Genomic DNA, 25009 nt, shown 5'->3' with positions numbered 1-25009 from the left:
TGGAACTGGAGGGTATTATGCTGAGTTAAATAAGTCAATCGGAGAAGGACAAACATTATATGGTCTCATTCATTTGGGGAATATAAAAAATAGTGAAAGGGAATAAAGGGGAAAGGAGAAAAAATGAGTGGGAAATATCAAAAAGGGAGACAGAACATGAGAGACTCCTAACTCTGGGAAACAAACTAGGGGTGGTGGAAGAGAAGGTGGGGGTGACTGGGTGATGGGCACTGAGGTGGGCACTTGACGGGATGAGCACTGGGTGTTATTCTGTATGTTGGCAAATTGAACACCAATAAAAAATAAATTTATAATAAAAAAATAAGTGTTTAGGGCACCTGGGTGACTCAGTTGGTTAAGCAGCAGACTCTTGGTTTCAGCTCCCAATCATGAGATCCAGCCCCATGTCAGGCTTCCCGCTCAGCACCGAGTCTGCTTGTGGATTCTCGGTCTCTCTCTCTCCCTCTCTGTTCCTGCTCCCCACCATGCTCTTTCTCTCAAATAAATAAATAAAATAAAATAAAATAAAATAAAATAAAATAAAATAAAATAAAATAAAATGTTTAGGCCGATTTAGGATGTCCACTCTGCCATTTTCTATTTATTAAAATTTCCCCCAACCCTCATGGGGGTTGGTCACATCTCCTGAGTGCTCCTTCATCACTACCTAGAATAATTATCATGTTGATCATGTTTTTGTGATCAACATATTAGTTGCACACTTGTAGAAAACATGAGAAATACATTTAAAAGAAAATGTAAAACATTCATAATTCCACAGTCCAAAGACAATCACTGTTAACATTTTGAGGTGTTTCTTGATGTTTTCTTTTTGTCCACATATGAATAAAATCAGAGACTTGTATGATTTTATGACCCAATCTTAACTTAGGGATATATTAACATTGACCCTGTTATTTCAAAAGTGTAAATACAATAAAAATTTCTAATATTCCATCTTAGAAAATCCCATAATTTACTCAGCCATGTCTTTATAGTTTAAGATTTGGACTGTTTCTGGTTTTCACATATTATAAATAATCAAGAGATTAATGTATTTTTGCATAAAACATTTTGTTTTACTTAGAATATTCCCTTGAGAAATTCCCAGGAAAGACATGTTGCTGGATCAAAAAGTAAAGATATTCTTGAGCCTCTTAATACATGTTGCAAAACTGCTTATCAATAGGCCTGTACTTAGAATTATTCAGGAGCACCATATACACCTAATCTCTCCTACGACAAGCACCACCACTGAGTTTTCATACTTTTCTTTAAAGTAATGCTAGAAGTAAAAATGCATTTGGTCACTATTTGAATTTACATGTTATCCAGTATAAGTTGGATCTCTCCATAGGGCTGCTAACCACTTGCTTTCCTAATGGAGGTATATATTATTTTCCTTTAAAATATGCATCTACTATCTTTAATTTTTCTTGCCAATCTGAGAAGTCTTTATATAGTGAGCATTTTAACATAAGTTCTATTATGGGTAGTTTTTCTTTAACTTTTTATTTGAATGTTTCTTGACAAATATCCACTTTCAGCCTTCTAAGTAGTCCAACCCATCGATACATTTCACTTTCCATTCATTGTAAGTTTCTTATTGTAATTTTGAGAAATTTGAGAAACATCTACTTTTATGGCCTTTTTATATTTTTATGGTTTAATTTTTATTTAACTCTTCAATCCATCTGGAATTTATTTTGGCACATGGTAAAGGTTTAAATTAACTTTCTCTAAATAGTTAACCAATTGTTTCCAATACCACTTGTTGAATATATTAAGTGCTTACATTTACTGAAAATATTTGAAGTAATCTGTTCAGTTCTTTTTTTTTAAAGACTATTTATTCATGAGAAACGAGAGAGAGAGAGAGAGAGAGAGAGACAGGCAGAGGGAGGAGAAACAGGCTCCATGCAGGGAGCCTGATGTGGGACTCGATCCCAACACTCCAGGATCATGCCCTGGGCAGAAGGCAGGCGCTAAACTGCTGAGCCACCTAGGGATCCCCAACTGTTCAGTTCTCAACAGAGATTGTGGTTGCATTATAACTTTGGAGATAGTCTAATTTTTGTTATTTCCTACAGAGTGTATAGTTATATTTTTCATTTTCTCTTTGATCAATAATTGCTTTAGGAGAGTATTTCAACATTTCTAAATGTTTATAGTTCTTAGCTTGAAAATATGTTCCCCAATGTTTATTCGCATTACTTAGAGAATGTGGCCTATATTAATTCCTATATCTTAGGTTTTTTTAGTTTTGCATTTTCTAAATTCTATGACACCACTTCTTTTTTTTTTTTTTTTTTTCAGTTTTTGCCATCAGAGTACAACGCATCTTACAATCAACATCATTAGTGATAATCTGGGATTTTTTTTTTGCACAAGATTTCAGTAAATCAAAGATGTCTTACAACATTTAATTTCCTCTCCTCTTGCATTTCCCTCCTCTCTTTTATGAGTACATAGGTTGGCTCTCTGATGTCTATACGACATAGCTACAGTCTCCTTCTCCTAACTTTATTTCCCTGTCCTTTCCCTGTGTGACTCAATGGCTGATATTTGTTTTCTCTGCTTCGATTTTCTGCTGAATCCAGAATGCTTGATTCCTCCTGCATCTTTATTTCATTTGAAACTAGGCCTTTCCTTCGTCACCATAGGCCACTTTGCCCCCAAGAGTCTAAGCTAGTTTCATAAGGGTAGCATCTTCTAAAAAAACAAGGCAGTGTCCTGTGTTTCTTAGGACTCTTGTTGTGAAACTATTCTGCAGGAAGGCAATACCTAAGAGTGTTTAGAGAATTGGAGGTCTCCTCTCAAATTGTAGAACCTTTTGTAGGTTCTCTTATATCTCTGGCTTATACTTCTCTAGGAGGTTAATCTATCTGGAATTGGATAATAACTGAGCTGCTGAATTGGGGGTTGGGGAGGGTGATCTCTCAGAGACCTTTGGGGAAAGGAACCTTACTCACCCAAACTCTTTATTGAGGGATCTATGAATCTGAATCACCAGTGTGTGCATATGGACAATGTGACTGTTGGGTCCAATGCCACTAAATGCTCATGAATGATAGGGCCCACCAGGTGTTTAATGATCTTGCTAATCAGATGAACTCTGGTTGTTTGGAATAAGATTTCCTCTGGTGTGTGGCAAGAGTTCGGCCCAAGAGGCATAGAGCACAGCTATAAGATCACACACAGCAGACAAGGCAACCTTCCACAGCTATCCCAAACTGTTCCAATCCCAGGTCTGGTCCATTTTGCTAAATTAAAGAGTATATATGCTGCATCTAAATAAATTATAACATTAAAAATAAAAATATAAAAATTGCTTAACTAAACTGTATGGAAGATTTTCTGCTAAAAAAAAAAAAAAGATTTTCTTGACTCATCTGAACCTAGGAAAAAATGAATGTTTTCTGCATTTCTTTCCTAGGCTCTTATTCTAATATCCTACAGTAAAGTTTGGGAGGTTTAGTGATATGTTTTTTTAACTTAAAAAATACAAGTAGAATATTTTAAGGCTGAAAACTGAGGAAAAAATATGCTTTTAAAACATTTTAGCTGAAGGTTTACACTAAGCTCATAGTGTCATAAATCCATGTTTTGGGGCACCTGGATGGTTCAGCGAATGAGCATCTGCCTTCAGCTCAGGTCGTGATCCTGGGGTCCTGGGATCAAGTCCTGCATCAGGCTCCCTGCAGGGAGCCTGCTTCTCCCTCTGCCTATGTCCCTGCCTGTCTCTGTGTGTCTTTCATAAATGAAGAAATAAAATCTTAAGAAAAAAACATGTCTTAAAACGGGCTGAATTTGGGATACTTTTACTTTGTAAGAACACTGTCCTGTAATGGGACAGGGAATTAATCTGCTTCAAGTTAGAATACAAAATAGACTCAACTTGCAAAATATGCTAATAGTAACACAGTTTCACTGCCAATAACAAGGCATATTTTCTGTCATTAAAATATTTTAGTGCTTAACATAACTATTTAGAATGTAATGCTCATGGACACATTCTAACCTTTGTCAATGCTGACAATCCAAAATACCTTTTGTCACCAACCTCTAAATCAATACTTCTCAAACATGTTCTGGCATCAGGATGTGTGAAACATCATGGCATGCTTTTACAAGTCCCTATGGAATACTAATAAATTAAACTTTAATTTACAACACTTACAATTTGGGACTAAATTGAAAACTAGTTTCTATCATATTTCAGTGTGACAAAGAGGTCAGGGGCTATTTAAGAAATATCTATAGAAGAAGTATCTAATTGTAAAATGTTTTTCTGCTAATTTTTTTGAGAAGTTGAGATTTCTTTTAAATTGCATTCTTTAAAAAAATAAAAAAATAAATTGCATTCTTTAATTTTGGGTATGTAATCTAGTGTAGTAAAAAGTAAACATTTTTTCCCTTGAGAAAGACCTAGGTTTGGTGAGATCATTACCTCCTCCAGAGCTCAACTTCCTTACTAATAATGCAATGACACCACCTCACAGGAATGTTAGTGTCTGTTTTCTTGTTTGTTCTGTAATTGTTAATTTTTTTACTTTTTAATAAGGAAATTTTCAAATGTAAAATAGAATGCTATTCATGAACCCCAAATGTCACTCACTCAGCCCCACAATCAGCAACCCAAACCCAATCTTTACCCATCCACTATCCACTCTCCTTCATTAATTCATAGCAAATGCAAAACATCATGTCATTCCATCAGTAAATATTTTCATGTGATTCTGTAAAAGATACTCTTTTCCAACACAATCACATTATTATTTTCCCAGCTTATAAAGATTAGCAACTGATAATAATATATTAATTTTCCAATTTTTCTTATGCCATCAGTGGTATTATAATTCAGGCTAATTAATTAGTTTAAATGAAGATCCAAATGAGGTTCATATATTGCAAATGCTTGATATGTCTTTTAAGTCTCATTTAATTTTTTTTGGTTCCCCAGATAGTCCTTTCTTTTTTCCTTTACAATTTATTTATTGAAGAAACTGGGTTGTTTGTCTTATAAAGTTTCCCACTGTCTGGATTTTGGTGGTTGCAGAACCATGATTTGATTTAATACATTTCTCTGAACCCTATATTCCTTGTAAATGGGTAGTAGGATCTGGAGCTTTGATTTTTCATGGAGTGTGGGGACAGATACCACAGAGGGCTGGAGTACTTCACAGATGATATAGTGTTCTTCATCAAGAGACAAATAATGCTTACGTGTCTCTCTTTTTATGATATTATTAGCAGCTGCTGATACTCTATGCCTAGAATCATCAGTTCACTGGAGGTTGCAAAATGATGATATCCTCATTCTATCATCATTTCTTTATTAGCTGGAGTAAAGACAGATTTTCTTCATTTACCATTTGGTCACTCAGTGGTACAACTCACATAGAGAAGGCAGGATAAATATTTGGAGTTCTTCCTCTTATTCATTTTCAATATCATGAATTGATTCCTGAGCACCCACCAACATTGATTAATATGTTTTGTTATCATTATTAATTTAGGGATTTAAACATATGTGATATATTTAAATCCTTTGTAGTTTTTATTCTTGTTGATGCTCAGATTTTCCCCTTTTATGCTCATAAGAGTCTCTGCAAGTTGTCCCCTGAGCCCTTGTGAAAAGGTTCTAGCAATCCTGATTACCAGAGTTAATTACATGATGTTCCAGTCTAATTCTGCATATTTCTACCCCCAAGCCATTTTCTCATGAGTCCTGGTTCCTTCTATGCAGGAAATGATATTTAGAGACCATAATCTGGGCATTAGGGGTGCTATTACCGGTCAGTTGGTCATTTGGCCAATGATTTTAGGACTTTTCAGTGAATGGAGCTAGAAAATGCATCCTATTTTAGTTTTTTTTTTAAGATCAAATACCTCAGGGATTCTTAAAGATACTTACATTTCAACCTTGGGACTATCAGGTTTTTCATTTCTCTTTTATGTCTATCTCTCATTTCTCCCACACCAAGAATCTGGGTTCTCAAGAATACCACGAATAAAAAAAATGGATGATCACACTTGTATTTTTCACTTGCTTTATCTCACATTACTCACATAGCAGTCTCAGGTAGCATTATGGATGCTGCTACCAATAAGATTACACATTTTATAATTTTATTTTTAGTTCTTTTGTCCTTGGATATACCCACATACAGTCAAACTACTATGTGTTAAAGTCACTTCTAATAATTCTCTCTGTGTGGTTAATATGCTTCCAATGAAAAAAAAGGTTGTTTTTTTTTTTTAGTTTTGTTACTTTATTTTAGATTTTTAGAGAGTATACTTTTTAAAATCTAATTTCATTTTACGATTTTGTAAAATATTTGCAGGATTCCAGAGTCAAATGTATAAGACAGATGTTTAGAAAAAAGTCTGGCTTCCATCCTTCTCTGCTATACCTTATTCTCTCCCTTCCCATATATTAGCTCCTTGGTTTTTGTTTTCTGTTTTTTTTAAACTCTTAACAAATTTTATCTCAGCTAGTCCAGGGGCCATGCTAATATCCTCTGTATCATGAATTTCAGTATATATGCTCCTGAAGAAAACACAGAAGATGGTTTTGAGAAGTAACTGTAATTATAATGCACATGCAATATGCTTGTACATCAAGGTTACTTGATAAAGGACAGCTATAATCTTAGTCTTATTTGAAAAAGAAGAAGCCCCTTCTTCCCTAGTTTTCAAGATTGGATTTGCAGGAGCTATGCTGGAAACAATCCAATTTCACATGACCACACCCCACACCCAGCACAGTGCCTGGCCCATTATAGAGAGTGAGTCTATACTTGCTGAGGGAAGGACTGAATCAGAGCTTGAATGCCTAATTGCCCTCTTAGACCTGCTGCTACCAGCACAGATGTCAAACACCAAGGCCTCAGTTTAAGGCATCTTATCCTTTGTGGGAACAGTGTGTTCAGGATTAGGTTTTCAAATGGAGCACAGCTATACTTAATGCATATATTTAACACATCGCTGCTCTATTCACTATGTATATATTTTAGTGTAGCATGAACCTAATACAAAAGGAAAAATTCTGAGTCAAAAATCTTGCCTTTCCTAATGAGAAAGGAAAGTTTGCTCAACCATTTTGATCTGTACAAAATTTAAAAACATCAGCATTAAATCCCAGAGGGAAGGACTCAAAAGAAGGCATCAGCTAAGGTGCATCAGAAGTACTGGTGGTCTGTCTGCCATGTGGAAAGAGTGGAGAATTAGAAGCAGGGCAGCTGGTGTCCCCAACAAAACAATCTGATTCTCCAACCAAATCTCCAGATTATCGGTGTTTGGAAAGAAGTTCTTTCCACAGTTTCAGGTAGAGTAAAAAACAGAAATGAACACACATACACACAAGCAAGGAATCAAGATAGACTTGATTTCTTCCCAAGGGGCTGACCACAGGTGGAGGATGGAAAGGGCAGGAAGTGCAGTTTGCTCAGGGCGCTGGGCACATGAAAAGAAATGAAGGATTAGAGGAGCCAGGTAGCCCAGGCCAAGCTATGTAGTGACACGAACACTGTTTAAGGGTTGAGCTATCTCAGAAGAGGGGACAAATGGGACCCACTTAAGGTTTCACACAAGGGATAGAACTTTCAACAAGCAAATGTTCACTGTGCATCTACTATGTGCCAGGCTGTGAGTCAGATCTGAGAGCATAATGATGAGAAGACCTCGCCCCTGCCCCTAAGGGGCTCAGAGCCTGTGGGCAGGGGCAGGGGAGGAAATAACCACTGTGCTGGGGCCAGAGGACAGGGAATCAATGGGACAACCTCCAAGGGGGTGAGGGAAGAACTGATGGAGAAAGTACTTCATTATTTCAACCTGGCTCTGGGAAGGGAGGTGTATGTAATATTCATTAATTTCTACATAACTCAAATGTACTCATGTAAGCAGCCGCACAGGGATCCCTGGGTGGTGCAGCGGTTTGGCGTCTGCCTTTGGCCCAGGGCGCGATCCTGGAAACCCGGGATCGAATCCCACGTCGGGCTCCCAGTGCATAGAGCCTGCTTCTCCCTCTGCCTGTGTCTCTGCCTCTCTCTCTCTGTGTGTGACTATCATAAATTTAAAAAAAATAGAATAAAATTTTTAAAAAGCAGCCACACATTATTAACTTTCAGAAGTAGAAACCTGTCCAAGACCATTGTGTATGTGCAGAATGACGAAGAAATTGAAACAGTTTCTGGGAGGCAATATTAAAGGCCATCAGTCACTGTCCAGGACTATCACTGCTGACCCCAGGGACAGGAGGCTCAGCAGAAAGTGCTCCAAACCTCAGATCCTGGACTGTGCTTTCTTGGAACAGTACATGATGCAGCAGCCCCACAGGGTTTGCTGTTTGGATACAGAAGTCACCCAGACTAGCACTAGAAATTCAAATTGACCAAGTAACCTCTATGACCACACCCGCCTTCTCTCCTCACTCCCTCCTCCACCACCCAGGAAGGTCACAGTCTGCTCAGGAGGCAGGAAATGATGTAAGCAAGTAATGCAGACTGAGTCTTACCTGGGTGGGAAATGAAGGTGAGGGTGGAATCAAGGGACTTCCCTGACAAAGTCATAATTGAGCTGGAAGATAAACAGCTCAGCAGAAATGCCAGGGGAGGGGGAGGGAAGCAGAGGGCGATGTTCCAAGAACTGGGACAGTTTGTGCAGAGGCTGCCATTGGAGAAGAGCCACAGGAAAGGACACATGAAAGCTTCCTTAATAAAAGCAGGCCTGGAAATTCACTGGAAGGCAGTTTCCAGAGAGCATCCAAGTGGGGCATCCCTAACAGCTACACACTTGCCCCCTACTTGCCCTTGGAATGTCCTACCAAGCATGGCAGCCAGCAGCACCCCATCTCAGGACTACCAATCCCATTTAGTAACCGCAGCCCAAGGGTGGACAGTAATGTCTGGTCTGCAAAGTGGGATGACCAACTGTTCCAGTTTGCTGGACCATCTCAGTTCTGGGAAAACCAGGATGGCTGGCCACCATATAGAAGCTTACATAAGACTAATATTCAGAGTAGTGTAAAAGATAACACAATATAGAGGGTAACACAACAGACACTTTCAAGATACTTTTCCACCTGGCCCCAGGAATCCACATGGCAGAGCATTTTTCCCGCCATCTGAGGCCTCAAAGATGCCTCGGGTCCCCCAAGTCCAGATCCAAGAAAATACGGTCTGGAGAGACAAAGCTCCACATGGGAGCAGACAAAAGTGTCCACAGAATGACCCAAGCCGCACAGAGCCTTAGCCTGTCAGGAGGTGCTTTGCAAGCCATGCCTCCGCTTTAGCGATGGAAGCCAGAATTGGCCCAACCAAAGGAAACATTTCCAAACTCCAAATAAGCCAATCAAAACATAATGCTTGAAATCCCTCATGATAGGGAATAAATTCCATCATTGCCTCTACATCCAGCTCTTCCCATTCCAGCTTGGAGAGGATCAGCAATGTCTTTTCCTGCCTGACATGGCTCTCTCTCCCCTGGCCAGCAAATCAACTCACCTTTGTTTTGTTTCTTCTCTTTGACAAAAGAAAGACACGGCATGGCTCCATCCCGCCTCCACCTGCCATTATTCCCCATCCTTATGGCAAGGCTGCAAGTCCAATTCCCTGTCCTGTGCCCTGCACTTTGCCGATGGCAGACACAACCAAACCACTCCCTCTGCCATGCCACAGGGAAAGAAAGCCCTGGTGCACACTGCAGAGGAACACATGTTTGGGAGCAGAGAAGAGAGGTTGGGCACACTCACTTTCATTTAAGGAGTGAGGATGACACAGTGGGGTTGCTTGAAGTGACCTAGTCTCCCAGTGCTTAAAGACGGAACATCTCCGAGCAGGGACTGGCCTGATCTCAGACAGAAGGGACAACTGAGCACAAGCATCAAGGGCTTTGTCAGGATAGGATGGGTCTCTCAGCACTCATGACCGCAGGGAGAGACTTGGTGGGAAAGCTGCATCTGGGACTGTTGACCTTCATCACCCAGTACACATCATTCATATCCACTTGGTGAGAGTGATTTAAAAATATCACATGGTACCCCAAAAAAATGAGTCTAGGAAGACAGCGTTAGGACAGGAAAGTGTCTGCATACTTCAAAAGCTGGACATTGAGTCTCCAATAACAGACCCTATTCTTTCATGCTTGAGAAATAGCTGATCTGCTAAAAGCTCAATGATAATGAAATTCAGAGTTCGTGTGTGCCAAAGCTGATCAGAACAGCATGTACTGCCTCATGTGCAACGTTCATGTATTTGCTCTGTGCCTGAACTGAGAACAGACTATAAGTTATCCCAATTAACGTATTCTTGTCCTCTCCTAATAGACCATGAGCTCGCCTTCTCATTAGATCGCTAAATCTTTGGAATATTTAAGGAGCATAACTACATTTGACCAAGATTACTCACTAACAAAGGAATGAGCTATTCAAGCTCAAATGGCATGCTGCTTAAAAACATTATACACACAGGCCAGAAACAACACGGAAACTCTCCTATCTGGAGAATATGTGAACACTCGTTTTGATTGGGGGCAGGAGCTGACAATACCCTATACATTCAAGGGCTGCATCTATATCATCTTCCACCAGAAATTTCAGAAGTTGGTATACACTTCCCAAGTTAAAAACTATTACATAAATAACTTGGAAATGTCAAGTGATATTTCTGAGGCCTGCCAACAGTTTAACCACAATGAAGCTCCTCGCCAAGATATTCATGAAAAGTTCAGAAGAAGTTACTTTGAGAAAGATGTACTCACAGCAAACAGATTTCTTCTCCTTAGAAAAAAAATGCATAAATCAATAGTTACAATACGGAAAAGGAAAATTAGGTTTGTCATAATAGTAGAATAAAAAAGACTTTTAAGAGAAGTTTAGAAATGAGACTACACAAAGACTTCATTATTAATATATTATTGCTACTACTAGTATTAAAAATTCATTCAAACATTTCTCTCATACTTTTCCTTCCCACAGATTAGATGTAAAAATGTCTTAACTGAGCTTAAGAGCAAAGAACAGGCACTTGGCTTTGCTACCGCCTGGCTGTGTGATCTTGGGTAAGACCCTGTTCCTCTCTGGGGTTCGGATTCCTCACCTGAAAAAACAGAATCCCTAGACGTCCTTCCAACTCTGACTTGCTACAATTCCAGATGCCTGTCAGGGCCACAGATCCAGCCCTCTGCCTCCCTGGCAATGGAAATAGTAGAGGAAAAACAAATTGGAGAGGCATTTTGAAACGAGAAATCACACAAATAGGCGGTCAGTGGCATCCAAGGAAGGAAAGAGAAGAGTCAACCGTGACTCCATCCAGAGCGTCATAATGCCTTAGGATTTTACAAAGACAGAATTTTACAAACATAGAATGAGTCACGTGAGAGTCTGGATCTGACTTCCGGAAAGTAACTGAAATTCTTAAAAAGGATGCCTGCCTGAGGGTGAGGCTGGGGCAGGGGGAGGGTGGTACTAGAAGTCAGGTTTTAAAAGCTAAAATGAACAGGAGGAAGTAGCAGGAGACAGTAAGAATTTGAAAATCAAGTCACCAAAAGCAATGGTAGATCAGTATAGGTGACAGAATTTTTAACTTGAAAAAAAGTTTTGAATCCACTTAAACGTGGGCAGTAAGAGACAAAGTAGGGGTTCCTTACGTGGAGTCCACAGGATAGAGAAGGTGACCGCAGAGAAGGGATGATGGGTACAAACAGGTGTACAAGGACCTCTATAACATGAGATCAAGGCATTCTCTAACCAGCTGCAAGCTTACATCAGAATTTATCCTGAGTTAATTTTAGCAAAGTCCAAACCCACGCAGCCTGGTCCCACATGCCTAGAGTCCAAATAATTAAAGTTTGTTCTGCCTTTTGATGTCTCATATCCTAAAGCTACCAAGGTTGACATTACACCAACATGTACACACACAAAGCACACTGACCTTAGGAAAATGAACATGGATCCTAATTTTTAAGTGCACTTGACCTCCTTTTATTCCACTATGGCTACCCATAAGAGGAAATGTATTTTAGCAATCCACAAGGTCCAGAAAGATGCACCTTCCACATTTCCCTGTACCTAACACATACTAAAAAATAAAACACAAAAATTAAAGATTATTTGTGCAAAACAAAGGGTCTTGCTAACTTTTTAAAAAAGATTTTATTTATTTGAGAGACAGAAAGCACAAGGCAGAAGCAGACTCCTCTTGAGCAGGGAGCCCAATTAGGGGCTCGAACCCAGGACCCTGAGATCATGACCTGATCCAAAAGGAGACGCTTAACCAACTGAGCCACCGAGGCACCCTGAGTTTTGCTAACTTAAAAAAAAGAGAAAGAAAGAAATGACTTCCAACCAAGAAAGACTACACCTAGAACAGACTTTTGTATCCATCCCCATAATAAACTTCTGAGGTTCCAAATTTAAGGCTTCTGTGAATTGGAGGTAAGGATGAAGACTTGCCACCCTCTTTCCCAGAAAGAGACACAGGCCGAAAGTGAGGCCCACCCCAATCAAACCAACTGCAGAATTCAAGACTCTGCTCCCTAGACCTGGCCCACATTCAGCTGTTCGCCTGTGAACAGGTCCTCTGCAGAATCAACTCCAAAACTACATGAGGAATGACAAAAGAATTTACCGCAGAGGCTGGCTAACTAACAAGTCTTTGAACCACAAACCCTTTGCTCATTGTCCCAAATGAACACGTGTTAACTACCTTGTACGACTGAAGCAATCCAACATCAGGATGCTGCCCCTGCAAGGATACGCTCACTTAATGGGAAGTCAGTGCCATTTTCACTTAGGCTACCATGTTCCACCCAAACTCTGAAAAAAAAAAAAAAAAAGTCATTCCTAGTGTGATAATAATTACACTTATAAATGCCATCAGAGTAGGGCAGCCCCGGTGGCACAGGGGTTTAACGCCGCCTGCAGCCTGGGGTGTGATCCTGGAGACCTGGGATCGAGTCCCACATCAGGCTCCCTGCATTGGAGCCTGCTTCTCCCTCTGCCTGTGTCTCTGCCTCTGTCTCTCTCTCTTGAGTAAAAAAAAAAAAAAATGCCATCAGGTAGATAATTCTTAACTCCTGAAGGAATCAAGTCAAGAAGTTGCTAAGGAAGCAGCTCAGTAATATGAAATCCTTTCCTTAGGTCTACTGAGGTCTGTTGACTATGGTGAAAGCAGGATTTTTAGAAAAGAAGATCATTTTCTGGGGGATTCTTTTGAGAGAAGCAGCTAGATGGCTGAGGTTGGTGTGCCATAGTCTTCATTGTTTCAAACAATCATCTGGGTGTTCTTGAGTCGGTCACTTCATATCCAGAGTCTATGGTTCCTTCATTCATAAAATCAGGCATTTGAGCCAAGGTTTGTGCCAGCTATAAAATTCTATGATTCTCTAAGTAACAGTTTACTGCACCTCTGGCAACAAGGCCTCAATAATCAGAATGATCCAATTAACACTCTGTAATGCAGGCTATTCTAGCTATAGTTTCAAAAAAAAAAAAAAAAAAAAAAAAACCAACAGATTGTTCCAGAGTGGAAGGCATTCAGATCATGAAACACGACCACTTTGTTTTTCAAAACAAATGGCGAATCTGAGGTCCAAAGATGCTGAAAACCTATGTTAAATTACAAGCTCATTAGCAGCAGAAGCAAGACGAAGGCTGCCTGACTAGTCCCATTTGCACTGAGCCGCACCGCTCCCCCGCCCACTTCGGCCCTGCCGTCTGCTCCAGAAGCTGCCTCGGCCCCTGCAGAATCCACACTGTGCCTTTTATGTGACTCATTAAACACAGCCTACATCACAGCTGTGCTTTACTGGCCTCGGGGTTATTAGTTTTCCAGACACCTAATCTAGGAGATGTTGGAAGAGTGACCTTACAGGTTCTCCTGAAAGCAGGCCAAGAAAAAATACTCAAAAAAGTCCTAAGAGATCTGTTGAAGACAGCAAACATCTCTCCTCTACCTGCTTGCTCCCCATTTTTATCCAATGAGGATTTTGTAGATAGGAGAATCCCTGGCAACCCACTCCTGATGCTATAACTTCAGAAACCAGACAGCAGCCTCGACAGCATAAGTTCTCTGTTGCTCTGGCTTCAGGTGGCTCTGCCAGCAGAACGAGGCCTCTGTGCAAATCTACAAGCGCCTCAACTGGGTACATGCACCCCATGACATTGCAGACGCTGCCCAGTGGCTGCTCACACAGACCAGCGCCTGTTTCTGGCCAGGACAGAGTCTGTGGATCCCAGCAGCTGCTGAGTGTGACAGGGGTGACACCACACACCTGTCCCCACCACTCTCCAGATGTGGACTCTGCACAGCGACAGAAGGACAGCCCTGAAAACCCTTTAGCGTCAGCCTGAGAATTCCCATGCAGGGACCAATGTCACATGCCACTCAATGTGCTGCTGCATGTTCCAATACAAGACAATTTGTTCCAAAGAATATAATTTATGGACATGAAACCCTAAAGTACATGGGATAGGCCAACTTGTCAACTCTCTCGGGCATAATGCTGTCTGAGAGAGGCCAGACACATCTGGGTACATGCGATGTGACTCCATTCATGTAAAATTCAAAATAAAAAGCACAACTGACAGAAGTCAGAAGGGTGATACTTCTTTGGTGGAGGTATATGGAGCTTCCTAGGAGTTGGACACGCTGTTTACTGATCTGGATGGTGATTACACAGATATTTAAAAGTTCATCAAATTCCATACTTTGTATGTGTGTACTTTTATATGCATGTTATACCTCCACAAAAAATTAATTAAAAATCCATTTTAATTAATTAATTTAATTAATTATTGTGTGAGGTCCCTGATGAGAGTGAAGAATATGCTTCCTCCTTTCCTTCAGCATAAGGATATCTGAGATGCTCCAAAAAGGGTCTTTGCAAATCATATGAGTCCTGACAATAGCTGGATCACATGCCTACATGCACCAGGCCCTATGCAGAGAGACTTAGATGAATGACCTCCTTTCATCCTTACAGCATTTCCTCGGGGTAGATGCCATCCACATCTCCATCTCACACAGGAAGCGTGAAGTGTGAAGCAAAGTAGCATGCCCAGAGTCACATAGGAAGTCAAGAGTCAGAAGCGGGATTCAAAACCCACACAATCTGACTCCAGAGCCTGTGCCCCTAATTGGTCTGCACATTTCATTGTGTTCTGCAGGGCCAGGAGATTTTTCAAGCTGGGTAACGCTAGACTCATTTTCTTTTCCCTCTGCCAGAGAGGGTCCTGCCAGTACAATGCAGGCTGCATGCTCGGCATTAAGAGGAAAAGAAGACCAAGGCCCAGGGTGATGGACTCTCTCTAGAAGAGTGTGTTCTAGAGTTCATTTAGGAGATACACCTAGTTTGGTACAAAGGCCCGTGTCTCTTGTTTCCTTTGCCTTTGCCAGCAGAAAGCAGGCCCTATTGCTGACTTGTTATCATCTGACTTTAAGAGAAACACACAATAGGGAGGATACAGAATGTTTTCAGGTGCTATTCACTGGGGCTTTTTGGAACACCGTGTTTCAGGGCAAAATTTCCACAGCATGCCACACACTTTGATGATCTCCTTTAGGCCTTTTGAAAAGGCTGAAGGGGCTTATTTTCCTCTTTTTCTAGCTTGTATATTGTTATTATATTAAATATAAATACAGCGTGTCCTTAGGACGTGGAGAAGGCATTAACCACTCTTTAATTAAACAGTACGTAGCTCATGATTTTCCAGACACCCTCTTTTATCCTCTACTGCCCTCTCAATTAGCTCCCTGAAGTTCTCACACCAAAACCTGCTGGATCATTGATCTCTCAATTAAAAGCAGCCATAAATTACAGGCCCCATAAAAATCCACTGGGGAGAAGGATAGAAACCAACTTAATGATAGCTTAGACCCCACTAGCAGCTGGGTCCCAATGCCCATCCGAAGTATAACTGGGCTTGGTTACATTAACGTGGGATTGCCCCCCTTCTGCTTCCCACAGCAACAATTCACACACACGCTCATCAAGATACTTGGAAAACTAATTGCACCTTGAAAAGTTTTATTAAAAATTGGTCTCCTCTCACCACTGCTCCTGAGCACCTGGGTAGCTCCCTGCACACAGCTGGGACCCTGTGTTCATAGCCTGCCCCTCACCCCAACCCCAGGTGCAGACCCAAATGTCCCAAGTGCAGACTGCTCAGCAGCAGCCTGGAGGATGGAAAGAATGGGGCCTCCCCCAAGTTGGGATGCAGGGTGCTGGGGACAGACCACCATTCCTGCCACCCTCTGCACCAGACTCAGCCTCCCTCACCAGGCTGGTAACTCTCACCTCATCTCCAGAGCTCTGCCTGCCCAGCTTGCCCACAGCCAGGCCCGCACCCTATTATCACATCTCACACCTGCCCACATGCCAGAGCGACCAACCCAGAGCTGCCACTCCTGAGAAGCACCTTTCACTCCCTAACTAGCCTACTGCAATCAGGCCTTGACCACGCAGAAGAGTACTCTCGGTCACTGGGCCACCTTGCTCTACACCATCATGTGCCCTGAGGAGACATTCTCACCCCATTCTGCATCTGCACCTGGCCCTGTAGGTGCCAAGCTCTGCCAGGACCACCCAAGTCCTCCATCCCCTCACTGCCCATACGTCCATCCCCATAAGTCTCACCCTACTGCCTCATGAATTCAGGCCTCACCTCTGCATTTGGCAGAGTGGACATGCTTTGCTTCAAACAAGTTGTGAGTAATTTCAGACACATACAACCCTTCATGCAGTTAAGGCATCAACATGAGCTGGAGTGGAAGGGAACCAGTCCCACGGGCCCAGCTTCCATGCCTCAGCCAAGCACAGCCTTGTTCTCTGGTGAGCTGCCATGAGCTCCAGTGTGTCACACACACACACACACACACACACACACAGAGGCACACCTACCTTGTTCCTTTCTGCAAAGTGGACAAAAAAAAAAAAATCCATTTGGCACTGGTGAAAGAAACAAAGCAAACGCCAGAAGGGCAAAGAAAGGAAGGCTTATTCAGAAAACAATAGTCCTGTATGATTTCAGATAATAAATAAATTTGGTGATCACTAAAATGAATGAATCCATCATAGATTTCCAATAAAAATAAGAATAAGAAAAAGTGATTCAAGCTGACATCCCAACCAGAGCAAGAACCACACATTGTATAGGAAATTGTATGCAGGCATGGGCAGCCCAGAGATCTGGGATCCTTCCAGAGAGTCAATGGCTTATTGTACTAGTTGTGCCAAGGAGGGAAAAACATAATTATTTTGAAATTATTTTTGAGAAACTGTTTCCTGCCCACTGGCAAATGGCAAAGCCAAAGGTAGGCTCTTTTAGGAGGTTCTTACCTGATCATCATAGCGGTAGGTGAGGAACTGTTCACCCGTTGTGTCTTCAAGAAAACTTCCCTGGGGGGAGAGTGCAAACTCAGGAAGGAAGTAGGCTCCAGGGGACTTCTCTGCTGTGGTCTGAAAGGTAAAGTCACCGGGTTACAAATAAGGCCCCATGAGGACCCCCTGGCAGGCAGTCCTTATGGCAGGGCGATTCCCAGGGCATCGCCCTGCTGAAGGATGTACCAAGAAGGGAAGTGACCTTGCTCAAGGCCAAGGTGAGATGGGTCTGCGTGAGACCCTGCTAGGCTAGGACATCCTGCTGGTCCCCCTCAAACTGGTATGCACAGTATGTGCTCCCTGACACCTACCCCCTTCCACTCCCCATTCCCACAACCATCCCCAAGATTCAGCTATAGGACAGTTAACTTAAGTGCTATTGTTGCAAATCCATTGCTTCCAGACTTTCTTTCTTTTCCTTCCTTCCTCCCTTCTTCCCTTTTCACTCCTTCCTTCTTTCCTTTCTTCCTTCCTGCTTTGTTTGGTGAAGGAGTAAGAAAAAAGCTTTTTTCCGCACTACCAAAGAAACGTACATTCACCATGGAAACCTTTGAAGATCCAGATGAACACAAAAGAAAATAAAAAGTACCCCATAATCCCTTCAACCTCTAATAACCACTTTTAATTGTTTTGGCATATTTCCTTTGAGAATTTTTTTCTCATAATGCTTTGGATGTTTATAGAAAAATCCAAGATGAAATAAACATGGCTTTTACAGAAAGGCTCCATTTGGTTCACAGAAAGCTCAAGCACTGGCATCTGAGTCATTAGACTAAGCCCCCGTTGTCAGGGTTGAGGGGGGTCAGGGAGAAGAATCATCTCCTGGAGACTATGGGTGGGTCCAACAGCCCAGGGGACTTGCTGCCATCGCTTGCTATCACCTGCATCACTTGCCATCATCACCTGCAGCCTGGAAGAGCCCAACCAGGAAAAGTTGGAGCATGAAGAGGGCTTACCAGGATCACTGCCTTGACTGGTTGACAAGGAAGAAAGAGATAAAGTAGATGGAGCACCCCCCTCACCCCCGAGTGCAGACCCATCTGGTCCAGGAACACAGATCACCGACTCTACCATCAAAAGGGTACCTCACTCCCCCTGCTTGAGAAGGAGTAAGAATCAAAGAAAGAGGACACAGGTGCTACTCTGAGGAAAACACTCTGCAAATGGAAAGAGTGAAGAGTAAAAGTACCCCTCAAATATCTCTGCTCGCCCAATGGTCACCTTTTAAAACCTCAGCAGGAACTTCAGTTCAAGCAAAACACCCATTCGAACACTGCACTTTAAAAAGTGAAATTGGTATCTGATAGCTTTGGGAAGGCACAGAGAACAGATAACTCTCTGTTTTGGATGGCACTAGAAGGTTCCAAAAACTTCAGAAGTTTTTTATTAAATTTCATCCACACAAGGGTTTCTGCACCCTGTGAATGACAGGAATCTTCCCAGAGCCACACAGCCCACATCTCCCTTGCCAGCCCTCTGAGTGGCTTGCGTGAGTCCAGGTTACTCCGATCTGCAGTGAGGAAAATAGGGCAATCCTCTGCAAACGTTCTGCATGGTAAGCAGCAAAGTCTCCCTTGACACAGGCCTGTCATCTCAGTGTTCAGACCAGCACCGTGTTCTGTGCAGGTTTTCTCTATTATGCCACCTTCTATGGGGGGAAGCTTGCTCCAGAAATCACTGGGGTCACCTGCAGCCCGCAGCAGTGCCAGGGTGTCAAGACTCTGGCAGGGAAGTCTGTCTAGGCCCCACCAGAGGCACAGAATGAATCTATCCCACCTGGCCAGTCAGTGCTCTGATGATTGCTGGAGATTACTGCTAAGTGGTCCGGGAAGGAAAGGAAGAGAGGCTAATACTGCAGACCCCACAGAGACAACGTGGCTCTCACACGTTGTGGTGCTGTTTTATAGATCTCAACATGCGACCCCAGAAAAAGCAAAAAAATCTCTCCAGGACTCCTGCTTTCACTTTTTGGTAGTTATTAGCATAGGGGGGAAATATGACAGACTCTAGGCTTGACTGTAGCTATAGCTGATTGCCTTCTGCTTTCTGACCTGCTTTTCCAATCTTAAAATTTTATCAGGCTTAAAAAAAAAAGTGAGACAGGAATAAAAATGTCCATGTGAAAATAGGAGGTGAATTTAACAATAAAACTTCTTACTTCTGTGTATATTTTCCTAGCAAGTTTGAATATGTGTCAAAGTCCAATTATTCTCACCAAAGAGAAATACATGTAGGTAAACCTCAGGGGAAATTCTACATGACTACAAGACAACGATTTTTTTCATCATTTTTTTAAAGATTTTATCCATTTATTCATAAGAGACAGAGAGAGAGAGGCAGAGACAAAGGCAGAGGGAGAAGCAGGCTCCCCACAGGGAGCCCGATGCAGGACTCAATCCCAGGACCCCAGGATCACGACCTGAGCAGAAGGCAGATGCTCAACCATTGAGCCACCCAGATGCCCCTGGATTTCATCTTAAGACAGTTCATATAAACTGGTTACCAACATGCCTAGCAAATACTCCGTAAAATGTAGTTGCTGTAGTTGTGATTTGCCTCTGTTGCATTTAGAATTCATAGAATCATAATTTTAAATGCCTACAGAGACTTGTCACACACCACAGAGCCAAAGCCAGGCCTGGAGTCCATGAGAGGCTATGTGCGAAGACACAGCTCCCATTTCCAAAGGGTGGGTGCTGGAAGCAGCCCAGGGTCATCACCTAAAGATAGCTCCCTGAATGCAGGGGGCCTTCTTTTTTCATTATTTTTTATTTTATTTTTATTTTATTTTTTTTTTGCAGGGGGCCTTCTAATACAATGCTTTATATTTAGCTGACCACATGTTCCACATGTATTTACTGAGCACCTACTAATGCCTGGAACCATTCTAAGAGCTATGGCTACAATGAGGAACAAGAAAGATAAGGTCCTTATTTTTATGGAGGTTTCATTCTAATGAGAAGAGAGAGATGATAAGTAAATAAATTTGTAAACAAGACAAAGCTCTAAGTACCATAAAGGAAATAAGTAGGGTGATATGCAGATAAAGTTGAGTCTTCAGAAAGAAAGGGGGTGAGTGAGGCTGATCCAAGATGCACAAGGAAGAGAGCAGCAGGAAAGGGAGAGAAAGAAGAATGGAAGAGGCAGGACGTGTAGAGCACTGCAGGCCCAGGCAAGGGTTAGAGAACCACCAGGTGTATCTCAAATACTGACCACATCATGGAGGCTGGGTTAGAAGGTGGCAAGAATGGAACCACAGAGACCAGTTGGAGGGCTGTTGCACTAATCCAGGTGAGAAGGGATGATTCCTTGGACAAGGATGATGGTGGTAGAAAAGGGGAGAGCAGGATGGACAAGAAGTAGAACATTCAACACTTGCTGATGGGAGAGAAGAAGGGAGAATCAAGGATAATTTCTGGGGTTTTGGCTTGAGCAACAGGTTATAATAGAATGCCAGGGATGCCCAGGCCTGGTAGGATGAGAGGGACAAAGAGGTGATAGTTCTGTTCAAGTCACGTGAAGTTTGAGATGCCTATGAGACATCCATATGGAGAGCTTGAGTTGGGTGTTGAATACACAAGTCTGGAGCCCAGAAGGGTGGCCTAAGGCTGAAGACAGAGATTTGGAAGTCATCATTGACATTTTCTTACATACATACTCATGTATTCATAGTCATCCTACCTGAAAAGACCCGCCCTGGAGAAAGAGTTTGGCAGATAAGAGGGTTTTGTCTGGGGCCCTTGATAATTCTAATGTCTGAAGGTGAGTAGAGAAGGAGCAAGCCAAAGAGGTGAAAACTGGTAATCATTTAGAGAAGAATGAAGAGGAAAAAAAAAGAGAAATATTGAGTCATGGAAGCATTCAGCATCAAAGAGAGTGGCCAACTACCTTGAATGTCCCTGAGAGATTGAATAAGATGAGGCTGGAGGAGGGTCCCCTGGGTGTGGCAACAGGAGGTCATTGTTGACCTTGACAAGAGTAGGTACAGGGGAGGAGCAGGGGCCACGGGAATGGGTTTGGGAACTGGACAGAAGAAGAGGAAGAAAAGGTAAGCTAGAGGGAAGGTGGAAGTATGGGCAGAATTTTTAAAGATTGGAGGAACGAGAGCTTGTGTGCTTGGTTATGGGAATCATCTAGTGGTAAGAGAGACCAGGAGGCGACAAGAGAGAGAACTGCAAGAGTGGGGCTCTTAAGAAGACAGAGGAATGGGTTCAAACTGAATGGAGAGTCTGGCTTTCATAAAGATGAGAGCCCTTGGTCCATGTAGGTCTCCACCATGCTACACCCCCTGACTTCGATCCTCCATCCATCTTCCCTATGCTTATTCCTGTGACATCCTTCTACTGGGTCCCAAGGTCACCCACCCATGTCTATCACTCCACTTCCCATCTCCAAGCTGGCTTTCCTTCCCGGGCCCCTCTGCAGCTACCCTACAGATGAAAGAGCCTGTGCCCACATTTCCCCCCAAACAGCCGCTTTCCATGGTATGGTGGGATGTCCTGAGCCTGGTGTACATTCAATCCTCCAAAGGTTCCTTTAGTAACACCACAACACTTCCCTGCATTCAGGGTATTCTGACTGTGTTTCCATACTATTAAAAACAGCTACAGACATTTAGCTCCAATAAGCTTTCTTTGCTCTGCTTAAATTCAGGTTGGGTAAAATGAGGAATGTTCGCCCTACATTTTATTCCTACCCCAGGCTTCTGTCTCTCCTCCCAGGCCCACTGAGGTGTTGTATTTTGTTCCCCAAGGCAGAGTTGAGTGTCTCTATCACATCTGCCATTCCCCACAGCAGGTGTGTGGGCAAAAAGGAGGAAGGACAGGTGGGCTGCAGGGCCTGAGCTACCCAGGACAGGGTGCTTCCTCCAGAGAGCAACCCCAGTTCCACCTGCAGGAGTCCAAGGTTATTAGTCCCTGGGCTACCATAGATTCTCTCTACACTCACATCTCACTCCTTGATACTACTGAAAAATAATGCAGATTTTATACTCATCTCTTTTTATCAAAATCTTTACTCCTGAGTAAATATCTGATCATTGAAGACTTGATTCTAAAGCTCTGGTGCAATCCAAGTCCTTTCCCTCCATAGCAGCAAGGGTGAACCAAGGTCACGTTGCCCAACTATGGCTGTCTGAAATTTGAAAAGGTGTACTGTGCCATCCCACGATTATGAAAGCCCAGCACCTGAAAAGACCCCCCTCAGTCATCTAATCCAGCCTGTCTAGCTCAGGAATCCTGCTAGATGCCCTGCAGTCTCTACTTGAATACCTTTAGTGATGGGGAGCTCACTCCCTTCCAAGACAACAGGAATCTGTCAGAATCTAGGGAGTTCACAGACACCACACTGGTGGTGTCTGAAGTGGTCCTCTGTTCCCCAGTTGAGGTATGAGGTGCTCTGGGCATCCATCAGGCGGATGCTGGAGAGGATGCCAGGAGAGCAGTGCCCCTCCCCCACAAACACACACATTCTGAGTTGAATTCCAGAGTCTGAGCACAGAAGCATCTGAGTCCCAGGATTACAAAATGCAAGCAATTTCAGAGTCACTCGAATCCCAATCCCTCTCCAGGAGCAGCATTTCTCCTGCAGCATCTCTGACCGTCCAACAAAGCAGTCATGAGAGGCCCTCTAGAGAGAAAGCCAGGGAAAAAGGAAATCAAGCCTACTCAGCACCCACTGTGAGGTGGGATTTGTGAAAAGGGTCTCATTTCATCTCGTTTTGAGTGGGTGCCATTTGTGTCATTTCACACATGAAGAAACCAAGACGCAGGAGGGCAGGCGATTTGACCAGGAGCACAGGAACGCCCAGCGGCTGCGTGCAAGGTCAGGCCATAGAGTAGCAAGAGTGGAAGGGAAGGCAGAGGGAGGAAAGCTGGGCCAGGAAGTGTGCAATCTTCCCAGGGCACAGGTCCAGGGCCCAGAGAGAAGCTGCCAAAATGTATCATCCCCCAGCCACTGTCCGCAGCTGCCGAGTCACCAGGGATGGGGTCAGAAGGAATCCAAATGGTCCCTCCAGGGACCATGAATCTGAGACCTGGGGATGCAGCTGTGTCTCCAGCTCCCGCTCCAGCTGAAGGCTCTGACTTTGGCAGGAGGAAGTAGCTGTGCAATGCCAATTCGAGGACAAGATTTCAGCATCCCAGGCCTCCATCTGTACCCCGTAAGGAGGGAGAATGCCTATCAGGACTGAGCAAAAGGTTTGGCTGATATAATGGAAGGAGAGAGAAGCAGGAGTGAAGAGGGTGTCCTATATTTAGAAAATGGGGCCCCATGTGCCTCAAAAGTCAAGCAATCACCAGTTAAGAAAAAATACCATGTGATTCCCATTGAAATTCAATAAGCCAGTTTACACACTTCTCCCAACTTGGTCTGCGCATACCCATGGAGCATGCACCTCCCTCCAGAGTGTGCACACAGCCAAACACCACCCCACTAGTCTACAGACTTGTGGTCAGTGAAGGCCACCAAGCCTTTTTCCCACGTGCCACTGCAAAGCCATGTCTCTGCACTCTGAGAGCCAGACTGCCCTGTTCCCCATCGTCCACATCCTCTAGATCCAGCCCATTACTCCAGCCCGTCAAGACTTTGGATCCTGATTCCATCTATCAGAATACACAATCACTGTCTCGTCACTTTACATCAGCCCAAATTTGAGCAGCATGCCCTCTATCTGCATCTTTGTCACTGCCACACAAAGGCTGAGCAGGAACAGAGCTGAGATCCGGGCCCTCTACCAAGCTGAGAAGAGCCTGTCTCCAGGCTGATGGTGACTCCACCCAGTTCCGGTCCTCTCATTTCAGATGTCTGCATGTTGGCCACGTGAGGACTCAAAACACACCTTAAGATACTTCACATCTACAGTGACACAGACAAGGCATGAAGATGGGAGATGGGGATGCCTGGGTGGCTCAGCGGTTGAACATCTGCCTTTGACTCAGGGCCTGATCCCAGATTCCCAGGATCAAGTTCCACATCGGGGTCCTTGCATGGAGCCTGCTTCTCCTTCTGCCTATGTCTCTGCCCCCCCCCCCTCTCTCTCTCTCTCATGAAGACTCTCTCTGTCTCTGTGTGTGTGTGTGTGTCTCATGAATATATGAATACTAAAATCTTTTAAAAAAAAAAAAAAGATGGAAGACAGAAGAACTGATATCCCAATGGATCTTCATAGGTTGGGACAAAGGCTAAACTCACGAGGGCAAGGCCTAGAGACCCTAATGCAGGCATCCCACTCAGAACACCAGCACTTAGCAGAAAATTATTAAGGTTCCTATCTGGAATATTAATGCACAGGAAGCCAATCTTGATTCACAGCAACCAAGAGCTGCAAGGGCAAGTTCACTATCTGGATGGGAGGTTGGGACCACTCCTCCAAATGGTCATACTGGATGAGTCTAGAAGTGTGCCTTGCAGACAGAGCAGATGGAAGCCCCAGGCCCTGGGGACAGTCTGCAAAGACTGTCTCTGGAGGGCCCTGGGGGTTGTTCTTCCTGGCCTGGATGCACATAGGACCTTACAGTCTGCACCCAGAGCCCACGGGGGAAAATCAAGTGAACCAATATTATTTAAACTCAGCATACCAACCACATATTTGCTCCAAAAAGCATGATGGGCATTTTGTCTCTTGAAC

General features: G+C 43.2%; 1 protein-coding gene across 2 annotated transcripts in view; it reads right to left on the bottom strand.

Moving 5' to 3' along the window:
- ADAMTSL3 (ADAMTS like 3) overlaps nucleotides 1-25009 on the bottom strand; it is a 337319-nt gene that overhangs the window by 272986 nt on the left and 39324 nt on the right. For both annotated transcript variants that reach the window (XM_038532980.1, XM_038532981.1), the window contains exon 3: nucleotides 17341-17460. In XM_038532980.1, the coding sequence (XP_038388908.1) occupies nucleotides 17341-17460 (120 nt within the window). The remainder of the gene's footprint in view (nucleotides 1-17340; nucleotides 17461-25009) is intronic.

Source organism: Canis lupus, chromosome 3 (assembly GCF_011100685.1).
Source record: "Canis lupus familiaris isolate Mischka breed German Shepherd chromosome 3, alternate assembly UU_Cfam_GSD_1.0, whole genome shotgun sequence".
NCBI lineage: Eukaryota > Metazoa > Chordata > Mammalia > Carnivora > Canidae > Canis > Canis lupus.
This window is presented reverse-complemented; position numbering and strand designations above follow the sequence as displayed.